Source organism: Oryzias latipes, chromosome 18, assembly GCF_002234675.1.
Source record: "Oryzias latipes chromosome 18, ASM223467v1".
Classification (NCBI taxonomy): Eukaryota; Metazoa; Chordata; class Actinopteri; order Beloniformes; family Adrianichthyidae; genus Oryzias; species Oryzias latipes.
In genome coordinates, this window is record NC_019876.2 from 29,716,501 (window position 1) to 29,736,919 (window position 20,419).

General features: G+C 43.8%; 1 protein-coding gene across 1 annotated transcript in view; it reads right to left on the reverse strand.

Annotated features, from left to right (window-relative positions):
• LOC101160109 (disintegrin and metalloproteinase domain-containing protein 33-like) overlaps nucleotides 1-20,419 on the reverse strand; it is a 102,934-nt gene that overhangs the window by 420 nt on the left and 82,095 nt on the right. Inside the window, exons 15-23 of the mRNA XM_023965861.1 lie at nucleotides 19,743-19,851; nucleotides 19,425-19,629; nucleotides 14,620-14,697; nucleotides 11,615-11,723; nucleotides 10,274-10,415; nucleotides 7,095-7,194; nucleotides 5,022-5,273; nucleotides 2,764-2,963; nucleotides 1-327 (exon numbers count right to left, since the gene is read on the reverse strand). The exon at nucleotides 1-327 is cut by the window's left edge and continues 420 nt beyond it. Coding sequence (XP_023821629.1) covers nucleotides 264-327; nucleotides 2,764-2,963; nucleotides 5,022-5,273; nucleotides 7,095-7,194; nucleotides 10,274-10,415; nucleotides 11,615-11,723; nucleotides 14,620-14,697; nucleotides 19,425-19,629; nucleotides 19,743-19,851 — 1,259 coding nt within the window. The 3' untranslated portion in view covers nucleotides 1-263. The remainder of the gene's footprint in view (nucleotides 328-2,763; nucleotides 2,964-5,021; nucleotides 5,274-7,094; nucleotides 7,195-10,273; nucleotides 10,416-11,614; nucleotides 11,724-14,619; nucleotides 14,698-19,424; nucleotides 19,630-19,742; nucleotides 19,852-20,419) is intronic.

Genomic DNA, 20,419 nt, shown 5'->3' on the forward strand with positions numbered 1-20,419 from the left:
AAACAACAAATCCTAAAAAAGGGTTTGGCCAAAGTAACCAGTACCCCGGTGAAAGCAGGTCTCAGTCTGTGCAGCACCGCGTCCTCATCGACTTAGCAAAAGGAGGAAGGAAGGGTTGCAGGTAAAGCCGGAGCCGGTGAAGGTTCCTGTCGGTTCCTCCATGCGTCTGCAGGGAAATGTCTGGGGGACGGCTCTGCCTTCAGCGGCAAAAGTCTCTTTGGTGGAGACAGACTGTCAAAGTCCCACTCCTCACAGGACGCGGGTCACGGAGGAAGTCCTCTTCCAGGTGCAGGTGAGGCTGCGTTTGGTTTGGCACCTGGGATTGGTCTGTCAGGAGGAGGAACAAAACAAACCCCAGAGTCAGACATGATGACCTCTTTATGTCAAACGAGTATCAGCAAGACGGCACAGCCAAGGCAGCAGTCGCCCCCCCGTAGAGTTTACTGATGAATACTGCATGACGAGGGACCTCTGTGCATCATCAGAGAAAATGATCCAAAATGGGACTGCAGGACCGGACGGGTCAAAGGCCTGAAAGCTTAAAGCAGGGGTCGGGAACCTTTTTGACCAAGAGAGCCATAAACGCCACATATTTTTAAATGTAATTTCGAAAGAGCCATACAATAATGTAGTGTCCCTTTCCCACACTGAGGCACGGAGACTTAACCTCTTTTAAGGTTCTTTATTCTGGTTACTGCAGACCGCAACAAACGCCGTACAATTAATTCATCAACTCCTGAATCTCGCCCGCCGAGACGAGAGCGCTTCTCTCAACTTTTTATTCCCCTGCTCCCGCTCCAGCCCTCCCATTTCCCTTATTCGGCCCATAGCTGAAACCCATTGGTCCAAACTCCCTAACAACAGGCTGAGCGACAGAACAAAGGGCCAATCAGATCACTGCTTGATCGATGCGTTCCATGAACTCCAGAACTTTTAACGAGGCCCAACAGCCAAGTTAAACTCAGTCCGCGACAATATTTTTAAAACTAAAAATACAAATGAATGTGTGCATTTGATGTAATTTTAACACTTTTAAAGTACAATAAGTCATCGTTATGCTGTTGCTAATAAATGATTCGTGGTGGTTTTGCTGATGGTCTTGTCCGGTTGATACGTGGTGAGTTTCTGCTTCATGCAGGTGTTGAGAATTTAAACGTGATCGTAGGTCTGAATGTTCTGTAGATGTGAGACAGACTGATCACATGCAGACCTGGAGCCAAACACACACTCACACGCTGCAGTGAGTGACGGGCAGCGGGGTTTACGTTTTTGCCCCCCCCCCCCCCCCCCCCCTTCTCCCTCACACATCCCGTCCCCGCAACTGCGCGCTCTTTCTCAGAGACGGGGGCGCGCAGTTTTAGGCACGGCAATTCACAGGTTTCCGGGTGGTACAAACTCTGTGAAATAGATAATAGTAAACTGATAGTTTTCTCTCCAAGCACCGCTACTACTGCGCGCCTCTGGCATCGCATCGCGCCCGAGAAGGACTGGACTAATGATAAAAAAAGTATAATTAAAGATTTGTCTGCGAGCCACATGTGACCATCAAAAGAGCCATATATGGCTCGCGAGCCATAGGTTCCCGACCCCTGGCTTAAAGCAAACATCAAAAAGTCCTGTGGTGGAGTTCCACGGCCCCTCCCATCCCTGAGTCGGACAACATTCAGGTGTTCTGGAAGATTTTTGACTCAACAAACCTTGTTTTACTTTTCCTGCCCACTCCTGTGTGTTCTGGCTATAGTAGAGGTGGGCGGAGTCACACCTGATCCTCCAGACTTCCTTCTCATTTTGCAGAATCCAATGCGTTTAGATTATTGGTGCCACATGTACCCCGAAAGGGATAAAGCCAGATTAGAAAAGGAACAGATGGATGGATGGTCCCATATGTCTAAGACAAGGACCCTACAATTCCAATTCCAGGGGCCCCTGAAGGGGCCCCGAGTGCCCCCCACGTTCTTAAGAGGCTCCAGCAGACACAGCTTTAACTTCCCAGGTGTCAGCAGTAGGACTCAGAAATACCTGTTTATTTCTGTACATTTACTCTTTAAACCCCAACATTCTCACAGCTCTTCCTCACTTAGATCAGAGGTTGTGTAGCGCGTCGTCAATATCTTCTGTTAAGATGAAGCACACGCTGAAAACTGTCTGATGGTTTTCCACAGTCCCAAACCAACGTCATCATTTCTTACTGAAGCTGTTAGATCAATTACTTCCTTATTCTGCCTGTAAGAAGAAAGAAAAGTCTTTTTTTCTCACACATCAGTGAAGCTGCAGCACTCATTGCTCGCAGTGGCCTTGAATGGGAGGAGGAGCTAATAACTAGAGCATCACTGGATAATTCAAATGACCAGATCGATTCCAAAAACCTCTGAAACGGCAGAGAAAAGCAGCAGCAATCGTCCTCCCTGTTAGGACGCTGTTTCCACCCACGGTGTCTGTGTGAGCAGCGACGTTGTTCACCGATCTTCTGGCAGACACGCAGAGTCCTTCCAGAGTCAAGTTAAAGTGAAATCTTTAGCTAAATTGATGCAAAAGGGACATTTTGTAAAAAGGTAAGAAAGTAAGACATGAACCTGAGATGATCGAAGCTTTAAATGGTGTCTCTAAAGAAAAGCTTCAGTTAAATAATCATAAATGTATTCAGATTTTTAATATTTCAATGAGGATTAAAGAAAGTCTGCATTTGAAAATGACACCCACGTCCATTTTGAGTACGCAAACATTCACTGATGGACAAAAATACAAGAGTTCTGCTTTTCCCACCTGAGAACTCTGAGTGGAGGAATGGCTGAGACTCTGCCGACCGGCTTGGGTCCAGCTGCCGGGGGCATCACGACCAGCAGGGGTTTGGACCCGGCGGTCCGGGTCGGACTCACTGCGGCGGAGGCTACCCTGGCTGGACTGACAGGAAGAGGCTTCTGAGGAGGGAAGGGGGAGGCTCTGGACCTGGGCTCCGACACCAGCTACAACAAAGACAAAGGTCCGTTTCATGGATGCTTCATCATTTTAGGAAACTTGTTTGACACAACAATCAATTAAAAAAAAGGATTTTTGTCCCGTTTTGTTCCTTAAACTCTCATAAAACACGAAAAAAAAACAACTTTAGCAACATGTCATAAGGGAAAGAACAGTTCTTGGGACACAAACACAGGCAGTGGATGGGGTTGTGTCATTCAATGACAACTTCACAACTTAAACTATCACTACACTCAGAACACACACACACACACAGCAGATGCCTGACAAACAAAAGAGCTACAGCATCCGTCTCACACCTGCAATCAAGAAAATTGAATTTAGGAAAATCAACAGTGAAACAATCAGATGGAGGAGGGAAAATGTCTGCTGTCATTGTGTGATGGTCTCAGGGACGAGCTCAGATGTGCATCTGTGTACCAGATCTACAAATAACACCTTTATTTTGACCTCTGACCTGCCTCTGACTGGAAGATCTTTTTCTGTAGTTTTTTTTCCAGTTTTAACTCCGCCTCTGCATCCCTCACTTCTGGTGTGCCACAAGGTTCAGTATCGGGCCGTTAGTGTTCATTTTATATTTTACGTTTTAAAATTTTAAGTTATTTTAATGATTTTCTTATTTATATGCTGATGATATTCAGCTCTCTGTGTCTTTTAAACCTCAGGATGTTTTTAAATAATGATTTTATGTAAGTGTCTGGATTTGGTCAAAAGTTGGATGAACAACGACCTTCTCCAAGTAAATGAAGCCAAAACTGAGGTTCTAGTCTGTCTTCCTGACAGCTGCCTCCCCCAGATAGTCCAGTGGTTCAGTCCACTTGCTTCCTCTTTCAAGCCGTCTGTCAGGAACCTCAGGGTCACTCTAGACCCGGTTCTATCCCTGGACTCTCATGTCGGGTCACTTGTACGTTCTTGCTTTTATCATCTAAAAAACATTGCTAAGCTGAGTCCAACTGTGTCACGTTCTGAGATGGAGATGCTCATCCAGGCTTTGATGTCATCTCGCCTTGATTACTGCAACTCCATCTTCACACGTTTAAGCAGAAAATCTCTAGAACGGCTCCAGGTTGTCCAGAACGCTGCTGCTAGGCTTTTGACTAAATCATCCAAGTTTTCACGTCACCCTGTTGTTAATGCAGCTGCACTGGCTGCACATCTGCTACCGGGTGCATTTACAATCCTGGTTTTAACATCCACAGCTCTCAAGAGCCAAGCACTGGTCTACAGAAAAGACCTTTTGCAGCCGTCCACCCCCAGCAGGCCCTGAGGTCATGTGACCAGGGTCTGCCGGTTGTTCCAGACTAAAGGTGACAGAGTCTTTGCAGCAGAGGCTCCATCCTCTGGAACTCCCTTCCTCTCAGCCTCAGATCTGCAGACTCAGTGTTTTCTATTAAAAAACAGTTAAAAACTTCTTTTTAAAACTGCTTTTTCATAATTCTTTTTTATATTCTGTGTTTTACTGTAAAGCACTTTGTGATTTTTATTTTGAAAGGTGCTGTACAAATAACGTTTATTATTATTATCATTAAAATGACTTCATCTAAATCAGGCTCTTTTTCATAAAATCAATATTCAGCCTCCAACAATCCTAATACCTTTGTGTAGGATTTATTTATTGAAGGTGGCTGCATTATGTTTTCATATTCACCACGATGAGTAGCTAGCAGACGAGACATGCTAGCTACTACAAGCTAACATAACGAACAGTGCAGAAATAACAGCAATTATGGTAAAAGCGTATTTAATCTAAGAGATGAAATGAAAAGTATGTCATTGCAATTCAATAGTTCATGTCAATGGAAAGTTGTTCACATTGTTTTCAGAGTGTTTGTCACACGTTTCGACCTCACCAAATCTGGCCTTCTTCAATAAAGGTTTGGACCGCCCTGATCTAAACTCTAACTGGGATCTGATCTATGACTGCATCATGGGACGGGGTGAAGACAGTCCAGCTGTCCCACAAAACGTGTGTTTTTGTTCTGAAGGCCACAGGAACAGTAGAAAAGCTGCACCCTACTGTAATATAAGGTTAAGGGGGGCCGTACCAATGGAGATCGTGTTGGGTTAAGGGGCAGGGGTCTCCTGGGTGGGCTTATTCTTTGTGGGGTAGGGGGGGACTTGGTTGGTGCAACTGGAAGCCGGCCAGTTGGCAGAGGCGGCCGCACCACCTTGAGATCTCGGGACCCGCCCTGTGGAGACGGGGCGGGTCTCAGAGGCCGCACTATGTTGACTGGCTGGGTGCCGTTGGAGGCGGGGCCTGGTCTCAGGGGGAGGACCTCTTTGCTGGAGTTTGGCGGCTGGAGACACAGAAGTGACAAACAGCAACACATTTAGCTACATTTCATTCAGAAAAACGGTTTCCTGTATCAAAATGTCTGAATGCAACCTGGAAAGGATTTCATACCATAAGCAGGGAAACAAAAAACATACTTGAGGAATAAATCTATTAGAATCAGAACAACAACACTTTGACACTTCAAACCAAATACATCCAGTCAGTGCTGAACTTTTTGGCGCCTTGCTCCCGCCCTTTCTGATGATATGTTTGTGATGATTGACAGGTGATGTTGGAACAAAAGCAAAAATATATGTCACACACCAGGTGATCTGCACAGCGTTGCGTCCACCTGCGTGATCTCAAACACGCTTATTGTGCATCTTGGCTGCACATATTTGGTGTCTCCAACATGAATTTCTATCCGTTTTTGAGCTTTTCTCTGATCTCAGGTATCTGTAACGATTGTTCTGATCTCCAGTGAACAGCGCCCGTTATTTTATGAACCACAGTTTGAATTCAACTATGAAAATATAAGAGTGGCTGACCGGCTGCTCTACAATAACTAGTGACCAAAGTTCAAATGTGCAAAAAGTCACAAGAAAGAAAATCAAATAAAAACATTCAACACAGACTCAGAATAGGGAGCACATCCTCTCTGATTTCTCCCCCTTGAATGTCAATAAGTCCAAGTCCAGTCCAGATTTACAGACAATCATCTTCATCCACACTGAGGGTCTCAGCTGTTTGGGAGGAAGTGCTGCCAAGTGTCCATCAGTGAGAAGAAGACAAGAGGAGAACCATTGATGGATTTACAGAACTGTAGAATTGGAGTCTTCTTTAGTGTTTAATAGTTAGAATTCAACAGTTTAACTGAACTGTGTTAAAAAGGACGTTTAAATCAGGATACAGCAGATATGGAAGACTAAATGAACAGAAATGTATTACTGATTTATTTACTTATTGATTTATTTTATTTAGGTAATTTATTTTATTTGAATGAGAGTTTTATGAGTAACTTTTGAACAGAAAACCGTTAATAAGAGAGTATAGTTAATAGTACATGTTCCTTATAAATTTACTGGCTCTCAGACACTCAAGTTGTGTGTGTGTGTGTGTGTGTGTGTGTGCATTGAAGTTGCGGCCCTCCCTCAGCTAGACCCCGCCTTCAGTGGCCCCCAGGTAAATTGACTTTGAGACCCCTGGTTTAACAGGCTGCAGTGATGCAGATTACGCTCCAGTCTCTGCAAAAAGGACTTTGAAATCATAAAGACAGGAGGAATAAAGGTAGACAAGACTTTGTGACCTGAAGGTCTGAGTCATGAAAGTCGTCTGAAGCATAGAGACATGATCTGCACTGCTGAGGAGAGAACATCAGTGCTGGAGAGCAGACAGGTGTAGACGGGAATCTTTTATGACGTCCTCTTCAGTCATCAGGATAATGAATCCTGTTGGTGTCGTCCAAACAGAAAACGGCAAACTGCAGCGTTTTATAGTGAAAACTCTCAGTGAATCCATCAGAGGATGAGATCATAGATGTTTTAGAGATCAGTGAAGGGAAGCAGGAGGAGACGTTTAAAAGGAGGAACAGTGATGATGATGGTGGTGAGAAGATGCTGATGTCCACCTCTTCATGTCAGAGAAACAGAATGGATGTGAACAATGACTGAGTCTGTCAGTGGGGGGGCCACAGGGAGGAGGAGCAAACCAACGAAACATCAGCTCAGCAGGAGAAAACATCAAAGCTGGATTAATACAAAAGTGAGATGGACCAAAACTAATAAGTTCAAATGTTGGTTTGAAGACATGGAATCTTCCTATGACCCCCCCCCCCCCCACTCACCCCCCTATGGTCACCAGGTTTGTTCATCGGTCCGACGACTTTCAGGTGAAAAGCAGGATTCAAATGTCCGTTTGTTCCTTTCTCTGTAGAGGCGTGTGTCCTGCAGGGAAGACAGAAGGCATTAGACGCCTAGCTGCTGTCCCCCCCCATCTGCCTAATGTGACAGTGAGTCAGAATCCAGACACAGAAAGGCTGTCACATTCACCGGGGGGGTAAGGCTTTCATCACTCATGACAGTGTCAAAACAGGGATATTTGAGGTTTTTTGAAGTACTTTAAAGAAAAAAACAAAGACTTTGAGACATGTCAAACGTTTTCATGGAGCAGACTTTGTTTTTAGGGGGGGGTGTAGTCAGACTGGAAAAGTCTGTTGGTCTGGATCGAGTCCTGAACCTTGAGTTTGTATTCAGACTGACATCTACAGGACATTTCTGACTTGAACCAAGGATTGTAAACAAAACCATCTGACTACAGATCTCTTCAGTCATTGGCCAGGAACTACGAGGGCGGGGCAAAGCAACTAGAGGTAAAAGTAATGGAAGTCCTGCTCTTCTCTGATTCTGAACGTCTGCATCAACGTCTGGTTGAACACGTTCTCCTTTGGTGGAGTCGTGCTGCAGGGCGGTTACCGAGGAGACGACGGCTAAGGAGCTCTGATAAATGTTTATGACGTACAGATGGTTGGAAAACAGGGAGAAGAGATGTGGATCACATATGAGTCTGAGTTCATTTCAGTGAGTGTCTGTGTCTCATGGCTGTGGTGTCATGTCATTGTTTTAGAGCAGTGTTTTTCAACCAGTGGTCAGTGGGAAATGACCCATTCTCACTGATCTAAAAACATTTTCCATCTCCAGGATTTCAGCTCTTTGTTCATCCAAACATCCTGATAAAACACTGAGTAGTTAGAATATGAAAGATCATAAAATACTTTTTTCTTTGTGTTTATTTGATTCTATTAAAGACATTTTGATCAGAATGCGATTTAGCTACAGCTTCAGCTCTGTTTTCTGAAAAGTCCCGCCCCTTTAACTGTCTCCGCCAATCATTCTTGGAGGCTTAATCACATGTCATCAGTCTGACCAATCAGAAGTGGTTAAAGTCTTCACTTCCTGGTTCTGATTCTGCTCATAAAGTCTCTCAGTTCCAACAAAATGCTGGTGTGCCGGCTGATGATGTCACAGCGGCGGAGGGCGCGTGCCGTGTAACGAGACGCAGAAAAGCGTAGAAGCTTTTCAGGGATGTTAAAACAAACGTTCTGACAAACAAACAGCTGGACTCTTTTTTCTTTTTTTTCATTTGTCTGCGACTCTTCTGTTGCTTCTTTCCTACTCTGTTTACGTGACGAACAGCTACGGTGGCCATTATGGTTCAGTTGTTCCTATACAGACTGAGGAAACTCAGAGCAAACAGAAGCTCAGTTCTATTGGAAATAAACCGAGACCACCTCCAGAGACGGGTCAGAGAGCGGTTCCTGGTCCTGGACCAGAGTCCATTTGGATGTGTTCAGACTGAACATTTGTTATCAGAGGAAACAAACTCTGGTTTACTTTAAGAACCAAATGTGTCCCGTCTGTTTCAGCTCCATCTTGCTTGTTTGACTCCAGTTTTTGCTGTTTAAAGCACTTTGGCTTCTTCTTTTTCAACTAAAGTTCATTTCAATAGCAAACAAACTGATGTGGATGAAAATCTGAAAGCAGTTTGATTTGTTTTCTCTGCCTAATCCACATGATAAAGTCACAAGTCTGTATTGAAACATTATTATAGATCCCCACAGCAGCATATCACCAAATTTAACCACTAACTGCACTGCAGTTGTGCCTGAATTAGTATATTTTTGCATGTGGACATAATTAAATTAAAATACTGCGGGCTGATTAGGAGCTGTGTGTAAACTTGTGGAGATGCTCCTTTAATCAGCAGAGCTCCTTGCAGCACGCTGCTGAACTCTCTGTAAACCCAGACTCTTGGCCTTGGAACCAAACTTCCAAACAAAAACCTTTTCATTGCACAGAATGCTGTGAACAGCCTTGGACTGCGCTAACGGCATCATTAGCATTTCACTGGGATTTCCTCTAGTGTTTTCTGCAGCAGTTGTTGTTGAGCCCTGCTGAAGCCCATCAGAGCAAAGCGTTGAGCCTGTCTCCATTCACTCGGTGGCTGCTGTGATGCTGAATCTGCAGCCGACAGATGGGATCTCTGCAGATCACCGTGAAGCCTGTGGGATCTTAGCTCCTCCTTGTGACTGCGTTCATAAAGCAGGAAGAAAGGTGACGGCGCCGCTACAATTTAGCTTAACCATGTCATGGTCAGCACCACGGCCAGCGGCCGACAATGGTCCTAGCGATGCTTGTTTTGATTAAATAGTCGGATTTCCCCGGTCTGCACCGGTTCTAAGTCAGCTGCTAGGAGCCGGACAAGGCAGCCGCCAGAGGGGGATGGAGGGGGGCGGCGAGAGACCCCCACTCGGTATAGACTGCTGGACGGGTGAAAGATTGGCTGATTTACACAACCATCACACAATACCCCAATCGTGCATGACCTGTGTGATTATTGTGATGTTTATCTCCAATTCATTAGTGATTCATGCGTCAATTACATAATTTAATGTAAATATGTGCGCCGTATTCATGATCGGTGGTTCATGCATTAAAAGTCTGTCAAACAAACGTGGAACAGACACACAATTGTCTATGCATCTCACAAAAATCACACACAATTGCAAAAGATTTGCATAATAATTTTGCATAAAGGATGTAAAATACACATAAACTGCGTAATTCTTAACCAACCAAAAATTCTGGACAGCTCAAAACCAAATTCACGTAAAGACACGAAACGATTGACGTACTTCTGTGCACATCGGTGGAGGACGAAGGCAAGAAACAGTTATGGATGACGTAGATCACGCATGAATCACGAAAGACTAAAATTTCATACATGAAAATGTGACACGACCATAAGCAGGTAAGTCCAGGTGTGATGCATCCCAGAATGCAACCATTGAATTTTTATACTAGTTTAACTCTGTTGGTGGGTGAAAACATGTCTGGAATCCTGTCTTACATTAACAATACCACAGACGTTTGATATGTGCAAAACTGTTGGGTTTTCTGAAATTCTATGTGTGAATGTAAAGCTGTGACTGAAAGTGGCGTCAGGCGAAGGAACAGACGACAGTACTTGTTGCTCTTGTTCTTCTCTCTTTGTATGAGCCACTTATGGAAATATGAGGTTTTGATTCTGTAGCAGTAGAAGACCAGGAGAACTGCAGGCAGGACAACCAGGAAGGCGAACAGCAACCCCACCACCAGGCCCACTTGACCTGTCAACACACATGACCATCGCTGGTTAACAACACAACATCATCAGCGAAAAAACACATTCAAACCTGCAGTGAACAAAACTGAGTCTGAGCTGAACAGACAGTCAAACAACTTTATAAAAAGAAGGAAAAAGAGAAAATCTAAAAAAAATTAAATAAAGGGAGACAACATATTTGCAAATACATGACAAAACACAGACTAGAACAAAGTGATGGAGACCTGCATGATCCCATAGACTTCAATAGAGAAATAAACAGCTGTTCTGGTTCTGATACCTTTTTTTAACATGTTCTTGATAATCCTAATTTCTTTCATGACATATTTATATATTTTATTTATTCAAGAGTTACAAACAGACCAATCAGATTCCTCAATAAAAGCATGTGGCGCGTGCTGGCCCCCACCTTGACTGTTCAAAACATTTTGATTGACAACAAGCTCACTCCTGACTGGTGAGAGTGGTTGCCATAGAAACATCAACCCAAACTGACTGGGCCGATCACTGCTTAGTGATGTCATCTGGATCGGACTTGGTAACGTCCATGCCACGAAAGAAATGGCGACTGAATTGACTTCATTTCACTGGAGCTGGAGGTCATTTTCTATGGGTGACCTCCCACTCAGTCCAGTTCTTATATACAGTCAATGGCTGTCATGTTTGGTTGAGTCTGCCTGGACATCCCAGAATATTTACAAGCTCATACTTGATCATTTCTTGTCATGATTTTTGAAATCCTGTCAAAACTTTAATGAGTTTGGGTTCATTTTTCATTTCCTGCTTCCTGTACAGTGAGGATATCGTTGCACAAGAAACCCCTGAAGTGCATCTGTCCTGTACTCCAGCATGTCATTGAAGGTTACGGTGGCTGCATGGTGTAGTGGTTGGCCCTCCCTAGTTTAAATCCCAGCTGGGACCTTAGTGTGGGTGAGAAGGGAATAACTGTTGCCTTTAAAGACAACACACAGAAAAATGACAACTATTTGCAGCAAAACATCTAGAAAAGGAAAACCATCATGGAACAGATCCTGGACTTAAGATGAGAGAAAATCTAGTCAACGTCTAAAACTGAGATGTAATGCCTGGAAAAAGGCTTTCATCACTGTAAAGGTTATGAGAATCACAGCAGCCAAATGGAAGTTGTGTTGGATTTTCTACTACTGCTTGTGTTTCTAAAAGCAGCGCGGCGAACAGACTCACTGTCGTACTGCACAGGACCACTGTCCACACTGCCGCCGAGTCCGGACTTCTCACAGAAGGGCGGGGCCCAGCCTCTGTTGCAGTGACAGTTCCCGTTGCTGTTACACACCTAAGCAAAAGCAAAGACATCCTTAGTGGGTTGTGTAGGTGTGTGTGACCAACAGAGGGAACACGTGTAGTCGTGTGTTTGGCTCATGGCATCATGGGACTAAAGGACACTTTTTTCCCCTGGGACATCTGTGAGCTCACCAAACGGGCAGTCTTTGGTCAGGAGGTGCCATCCATTTATGCATTTTCACTTTACATCTTTTAGTTTTTTCTAGATCTGATATTTTATATTTAAACTTTGACTTTCCTGTTCTTTAAACAGCTCCACGATTTTCATTGGATCACAACCTTCGTTGTGCAACGACGAAAAAAAAAGGTTTTTCTGATTTCTGACTGAAGGACCGTGAACTTTTGGGGTTTGTGCTGAGAATGAAGGATTGAAGGTTCTTCAGAGGAGACAGTTACACTGAAAGCTGTTGGGTTTGGTTGGTATGGTACGTTCATTGTCTGACCTTTCATTGACACTAAAGAGTCCACCGAACCAATGACAGAATAGAGGAGTCACTTCATCGTGGGCTCAAAAACGAACAAACGGCCCTTTAACGGCTGTCTGGCACCGTCATCATTGTGACATTCGGGGGGTTTGAACCCTTTCCTTTTCTTTATCTAAACTCTAGTAGCATTGAAAACACCTTCACCACATTAAAAAAACAGGTGGATGTGAGTTTATTACAACTTGAGAGGATATTGTGATTCTGTTTTTGGCACTTCAGACCAATTCTTCCCGCTAACCAAGAAAAGTGTCGAGTTGAGCCGTACGTCTGTAAGCCATCAGGATGGATGATTAAGACAAACACTTGGACACGGCCAAAGTCTGTAGATGTTATGAGAAAAGATGGCTAAATCAGTTTTTCCTGCTTGAAACAGTGTCAGTCGTTATCTACTCCCACCGTCTTTGCTGTCAGTCATTGTTTTAAGGGGGGGTCACACAGCCGCTGCGTTTTATACATTTTCCACGTATGAAATGTGGGTCTTTCATGATCCATGCGGGATCTACGTCATTCAGAAGTGTTTTTGTCGTGAATTCGGTTTTCAGATGTTTTGGTCAGTTAAGAATGAAACAGTTTATGTGTAATTTGTGTAGTTTATACGCTATTATTATGTAAATCTAACACAACTGTGTGGGATTTTGTGAGACAAACCTGTGTCTATCCAGGACTGTTCCATGTTTGTCTAGCAGACTTTTCTTGCATGAACCACAGATGTATAACTTTTAGATCACCTATTCCTGATACATCTGAGAACATTTCACCTAAAGACCACAACGTTCTCACTTTTCCCACTGCTGTTCACATCTGACCAGCTTACATCTGTGTATTAAGCACCTAATGTACGTAGCAGCTGTGGGACACGGACTTTAGTGACCTGAGGCAGGAGATCTGTGTTAATCCAGGAATGCAAACATGCATGAATGTCACTGTTTCTTCTAAAAATGGAGGTGAAACTGATCAAGTATAAATTCAGGCTGCATGATGGTTTAGTGGTTCGGTCTGTAACTCTACAGGGAGGGGGCTTTAACCGGGCCCACAGTCTGGGGACTCTCTGGGTTCCCTCCACAGCCCAATACACCTCCTGCATTAACCCTGCTCAGTGGCCCTGTGGTAGAGTGTCCGCCCTGGGACAGGAAGGTTGTGAGTTCAGATCCAGGCCGAGTCACTCTAAAACTGGGACCCTTGGCGCTTGCATTGGTAATACATGGAGGGTAAAATGGACACATTCACAATATGAAGGGGTGGGAAAATGCATGATTTTTTTCTACCCACCACATTGTTTTATTTTGTTTGTCTATTTTTAACTCTTGTGTTTTATTGTCATTTTTTGTTTGTGCTTGACATAGAAACAAATCGACTTTTGGACACACATGTCAGAAAACGTAGATTTATTGATTTGGAAAAGGAGCATTAAGAAAATATTTTTCTGAGATATTTTGGGGTTTAGAGGAAAATATCTTAATGGGAGACAGGAAGACCCAGTTGTTGTCCTATAGAAACTTCTTTCAAATATAAAATACCATTTCTAAAAAAAAAAAGAAGCTAATCAGCCTTTTTTATGACAATAATAATACTAGAAAATAAGAAAATCTCTGGATCCACCCGTTTTGGGTTCTAAAGCTCTACGTTTTTAGACAAATGTAAAAAATGAGCAGTTTTTGCAGCAGGTTGTTGTGTTTTTTAGGATGACTATTTATGCTACACAACCTGAAGGTAACAACAAAGCAACTTCAAGATGAATAAAGAGAAACTTTGACACAAATGGTCTAATTTAGTGTCTAATTTATGGTTGGAATTCACAGAAGTTTTCAATCTAGAAAAAGCATATGCTGGAAAAAATGTCAGATAATGTTTCAAACAGAATTGTGTAAACATGACTTTGGTGTGAATTTAGATTCATAATCAGCTAAACCAAAGCATTTTTTAAAATGGTGTGATTTCTGTCATGCAACAGTATTTCTATGTTTCAGGATCTGGTTTAAACCACAAACGATGGATCCAATGCATGGAGACATTAGTTAATGGTTGATGAAGCTCAAACCGAAACACAAGTCAGAAATGATCCTAAAAGGACAAATGTTTTAAGCCAAATTTCTTTAAGAAATAAAAAGAATCTCCGTGTTTTTTCTAATAACAGCCTCATCTCGTACTTTCCATAAGTCAGGTCATAAACTGTGGATGGTTTTCCTCTCATCTTCATGCTTGTTATACTGCTTTAATAAATACTTCATCACTTTGGCTCCAGCTCAGATGCAGCCATTTATTCTCTGCCTTTAACAATAGACTTTGGGGGAACACAGTCATAGTGGAACAGGGCGGCTCTGCCAGCAGCTACAGGGCTCTAAAGCATGAGGCTCTGCATGTCATGTGGACCTCTGTGCGTGTGCATGTGTGTGGTGTGCGTACCCCGTTGCCATGACAACGCCCAATACAGCCCTGCAGCTCCGTAAAAGAGGCATTTTGGCATCTGCGGTCTCTGCACACCTACAGAAACACAGAGCAAAAATGCTGACACAGGGCAGTAAAGATGACTCACATGCAGTGGGGCAAAAAAGTCTTTAGTCAGCCACCAGCAGTGCAAGATCTTCTACTTAAAAAGATGACAGAGGCCTGTAACTTTCATCAAAGGTGTACCTTAACTATGAGAGACTAAATGAAAAATGAATCCAGAAAATCACATTTTCTGAATTTTAAAGAATTTGTTTGTAAATTATGGTGGAAAATAAGTATTTGTTCACCGACAAACAATCAAGATTTCTGTCTCTCAGACCTGTAACTTCTTCTGTAGAGGATCCTCTGTCCTCCACCTGTTACCTGCATTAATGACACCTGTTTAAACTGGTTATCTATATAAAGACACCTGTCCACAACCTCACACAGTCACTCTCCAAACTCCACTATGGAGACCAAAGAGCTGTCTAAGGACACCAACAACCAAACTGTTGACCTGCAGCAGGCAGGGAGACTGAATCTGCAACGGGAAGCAGCTTGGTGTGAAGAAATCAACTATTAGGACATGGAAGACATACAAGACCACTGATGACCTCCCTCCATCTGGGGCTCCCCCTAAGATCTCACCCCGTGGGGTCAGAATGATCACAAGAACGGTGATCAAAAATCCCAGAATCCCACGAGGGACCTAGTGAACGACCTGCAGAGAGCTGGGACCAAAGGAACAAAGGCTACCATCAGTAACACACTACACCACCAGGGACTCAAACCCTGCAGGGCCAGACGTGTCCCCCTGCTAAAGCCAGTACATGTGCAGGTCTGTCTACAGTCTGCTAGAGAGCATTTGAAGGATCCAGAAGAGGATTGGGAGAATGTCCTATGGTCAGATGAAACCACAATAGAACTTTTTGGTAGAACTCTACTGTTTGGAGGAGAAAGAATGCTGAGCTGCATCCAAAGAACACCAGACCTACTGTGAAGCATGGGGGTAGAAGCATCATGCTGTGGGGCTGTTTTTCAGTAGAGAGACCAGGACGACTGAACCTTGTAAAGGAAAGAATGAATGGGGCCATGAATGGTCAGATTTGGAGTGAAAACCTCCTCCATCAGCATTGAAGATGAAACATAACTGGGTTTTTTCAGTAAAGACTTACAGAAAGTGTTCGACTGCTGTCTTTGCCAACCAAGGGTTATAACAAAGTACTGAGTTGAACTTTTGTTATTCACCAAATACTTATTTTCTACCATAAATGACAAATACATTCCTTACAAATCAGACAATGTGATTTTCTGGATTTATTTTTCTCATTTTGTGTCTCATAGTTGAGGTTTACCTGTGATGAAAACTACAGACCTTTCTCATCTTTTTATGTGGGACGACTTACACATTGGTGGCTGACTGAATACCCCCCCCCCCCCCCCCCCCCCGCTATAAATAGACCATTAAGGCCCGTACACACCGGGACGAATATTCACCAGCGTTTTTCGCCACGTTTTTTGTGTTCACACCCAGGCGATTTTCGCTGACGATGAGCCGAGCGAACATGCAATTTCATTCCCTGACATTAGATGGCGCTTAATGTAAACAGAAATACTCCTGTACACAAGGTGGCGCTGCGCAACTTTACACTTCTTAAAGTCGCTTTTCACTCAGAAGAAGAGAGCAAGTATTTACGCGCTTGTCAGAATCAAACAAAGAAAACATGAATATTTCAAGCACCAGTAGCTCCAACTGGTACTTGGTTCGGGGATATTTTAGAATGTCCGTCATTATTGCTTCGCGGCAGTGTAGACGCTACTTGGCGTCTATCTTCTTCGCTGGTATGTGTGCTCAGCAAGGCAGTTTTGTGTTTGAGCGCCCCCAAGTTGTGTTTTACTGTAACTCCAGAAGCTCCAGACACGTGTGCAAAAGCGCCATTCTCATTGGTCGAGTAGATTTCGACGCGACGCGTCGAAAAAAAAAAACGAACCCGAGGCGTTTTTTTTTTTGACGCTTTAACGCGTGGCGTTTTTCGCGTCGGTGTGCACACTCTCGTTGGTGCCCTTTGTTTAGTCACGAGGCGTTAAACGTCGGCGAAAATCGCCGGCGAAATTCGTCCCGGTGTGAACAGGCTTTTAGAGTTTGCTGAAGCCTTTGCTGCTGCCTTTGTGCTATGGAGCAGCAGGTAGACGTCCATCAGGTAGCTTGTCCAGTCTATTCCTTTCATTCTTTCCTTCCCGTCAGCTTCGGTGGGTCCGTCATGGTGACGTTCTGCTGTGGAACTAAGGCTGCATTGTGACACAGTTTCCTTCTGATGCAACGACAGCCTTCATGTGATGCTCGTCCTGCCGTGTTGCCAAGCAGCAGTCCTGTGACTTCATTGAAATCATCAACTCTATTTAATGGCAGCACCGACCGTGACCTCAGGCAGTGAGCTTACCAAACTCCCCCACTGAGGCTGTGACCCCCCCGTGACATGCAATAGAGCATTAAGCACTTAAATTATTTTTTATCAGACACTGGGTTTGTTTTGTGTAAAACGTACCGACATGTTTCGGCAGAATGCCTTCCGCCTTCGTCAGGGTCGTCATCAGATGGTGGCGTGTGACGTCTTTAAAAACAGCTGATTGTGACTGAGGCGGGTCACATGTCAAACTTTGACAAGTGACTCCGCCCCTTGATGTCTGTCTTTCTCTGGAGGATGTTGCTCCAGGTGTGAGAGAGCAGGAAAGCCCCCTCATCCCGGTTCATGGAAGTGTGGGCTCGTTTCCTTATCTCCACCGCCTCCATGGTCCATCTGCGGTGTCTGTTGTCTTCAGAGGACTTTGGCCTTTTCCCAGTCCATGATATGGTTTTCTTGTTTGCAGTGATCCGTTATGGCTGATTTCATGTTTTCTTGAACTGCCTGTTGTCGTCTGGCTCTTGTTAGTATTTTGTTTGTTTCCTTTTCGCATTCTTTTTGATGTTCTGTTTTTCTTGTGATGAAGGAGCGTCCTGTTTCTCCGATGTACGTTTTATTGCAGGTGTGACATGGGATTTCATAAATGACATTGCATTTTTTATTTTGTTCAATCTTATCTTTTGGGTGAACCAGTAGTTGCCTGAGTTTTTTATACGGTTTCACTGGGGTGCTGATGTGATGCTTTTTCATGGCTCTTTGGATGCGTTCTGTGATTCCTCTGATGTAAGAAAACCATATCATGGACTGGGAAAAGGCCAAAGTCCTCTGAAGACAACAGACACCGCAGATGGACCATGGAGGCGGTGGAGATCAGAAAACGAGCCCACACTTCCATGAACCGGGATGAGGGGGCTTTCCTGCTCTCTCACACCTGGAGCAACATCCTCCAGAGAAAGACGGACATCAAGGGGCGGAGTCACTTGTCAAAGTTTGACAGGTGACTCCGCCTCAGTCACAATCAGCTGTTTTTAAAAGACGTCACACGCCACCATCTGATGACGACCCTGATGAAGGCGGAAGACATTCCGCTGAAACATGTCGGTACGTTTTACACAAAACAAACCCAGTGTCTGATAAAAAAATAATTTAACTGCTTAATAGAACTTATAGACACAATGAACTTCATTGAATCATGCAATAGAGCAGTTTAGAAGCATTTCATTCATGAAATGAAACAATAGTTTGACAATAGCTACTTTTATAGCTGAAAGACACAAATAACCAAATAAATCTTCCTGTTCTAAAGAGAACATGGAGACTGTCGGTTTAAATCTACTGTCAAACCAAACCAAAGACTTCACAGTAGTAGCTTTAGGGACTGCCATCTTGACTTAAGTTTTTAAAGTTAGAAGAAGTTTCACCGCTTATCCAAAAGGCTTTGTCATTTCTGAATTAGCTGGTAAAAGAGCTGGTTATATACATATATATATGGTATATATATGTATGTTTATACCATGGTCCAGGTGAATTCTCGATTCTGATTGGCTGCTGGGTGTGCATTAAAAAGTGATGCACCACAGGATAACCGCACGATGAAAAAAGAAGTTCCGGTCGCCTAGCTTAAATGATTTGTATCACTGCGCCGGCTTCTTTAAAACAACCTTTTGCTTCATCATCCGGACAAAAACAAGCGGTAAGAGGAGAACTTTTTCTCTGAACTGATGCTTTATTCAACCCATCGGAAAGATCAGCATATATATATATATCGCTTTATAGCGCAGAGTCTTAACTGCAGCAGTGGTGCAGCGCGACAAGGACTATTTGTTACGAGGTGCGGCGCATGTAACAAACAGTCCGCTTATTGTGAGAAAAGCGATCCAAATTTGAAAAAAAAAAACAAGAATTAAGGACTAATAACTCGTCAATATTATTTATTTGGTAAGTGACCATGGTATAAGCGGGTTAATGACCTTCAAAGTGTGCATTATCACTTTTTACACACTTCGTCGGCCATTAACCCTTACATTTATTCACCTCTTTGGATAAGAGGTGAAACATCTTCTAACTTTAAAAACTGAGTCCAGATGACAGTCCCTAAACCTACTGCTGTGATGGAGTCAACCTGGATGAATGAGAGTCTTCATAGACAAACCAAAGACTCTAAAATTGGTCACAGTGTTCTGCTGTTTGACAGCATTGATGTTGGATCAAGGACTGGTTGTTGGTGAAAACCCTTGGAGTCCCGGTAGGCCTCAGTAACCGCTGCCTCAGGAGATGGATCAATGTGGACAACTAATTCTACACACTTTGGTGTGTGATGACAAACCAGTGTACGAGCTCTGGTACACAACCATAAAGCCAAGTCTGGTGTGCACAAACCTTGCCCTCTCCACATTTGGTCCCGGTCACGACAAGGCCGGGGTCAGGCAGGTCCCCCTGGCCATCCTGAGTGCTGTAGACATAAGTGCCGCGACACTTCACCTCTCTGCCACCAGTCTTGATGGTCGTGTCAATGGAAACGGCGTTGGTGCCTTTGGGCTTCTTGGCAGCACTGTGACACTGGATCTTCCCACACTTAGCATCACTAGAGTGAGAAGGGAACAAATAATCACAAAAAAACATTGTTTTCTCCAGAATCTGCTGAACCGAGTTGTTTTATTTGAAGCAGGCTGCACACATGCGGTTGGTTTTCCATACCTCTTGTCACACTTGACATAGTTGCCGTGTTCATCTTTCCCACAGTTCCCAAAAGCGTTGCCTGCAGCATTGACATCTTCAAAGCAGGCATCATGTGCTGGTTGAGCTCCTGGACACACAGTGGAACCTGTTAGCCTCACAGAGCCACAGACATCAGATCTCCATCGTTCAACATGTCGGTGCTTCACCACAGAAATGACAGACGATCAACAGATCGAAGCAAACAGTTACTGAGTGTAAAGGTCGTGTCTCACAGCCACTGTGTACATTCTCCACGTATGAAATGTCGGTCTTCCTTGATCCATGCGTGCTCTACGCAGTTATTACCTAAATCTCATACAATTCTGCATGATTTTTTGTGAGATCCATCCACAAATGTGTGTCTTTCCACGTTTGTCTAACAGACTTTTCATGCATGAACCACTGATGTGTAACTTTTAGATCACGTATACGGCGCACAGATCACGTTCAAATGACATCATTGATGCATGAATCACTGATGAATTACAGATAAACATCACAATAATCACACGCTTCATGTTCTACGTTGGTTTACGTGTTCTTAGCGTGTTTATTCCTACTTCTTCTGTGGTTTTAACGTGGTTCACATCCGTGACATATGCAGAAAATGTACGTCGTGGCTGTGTGACCCGGCCTTAAGCAGAGTATGGCGTTGC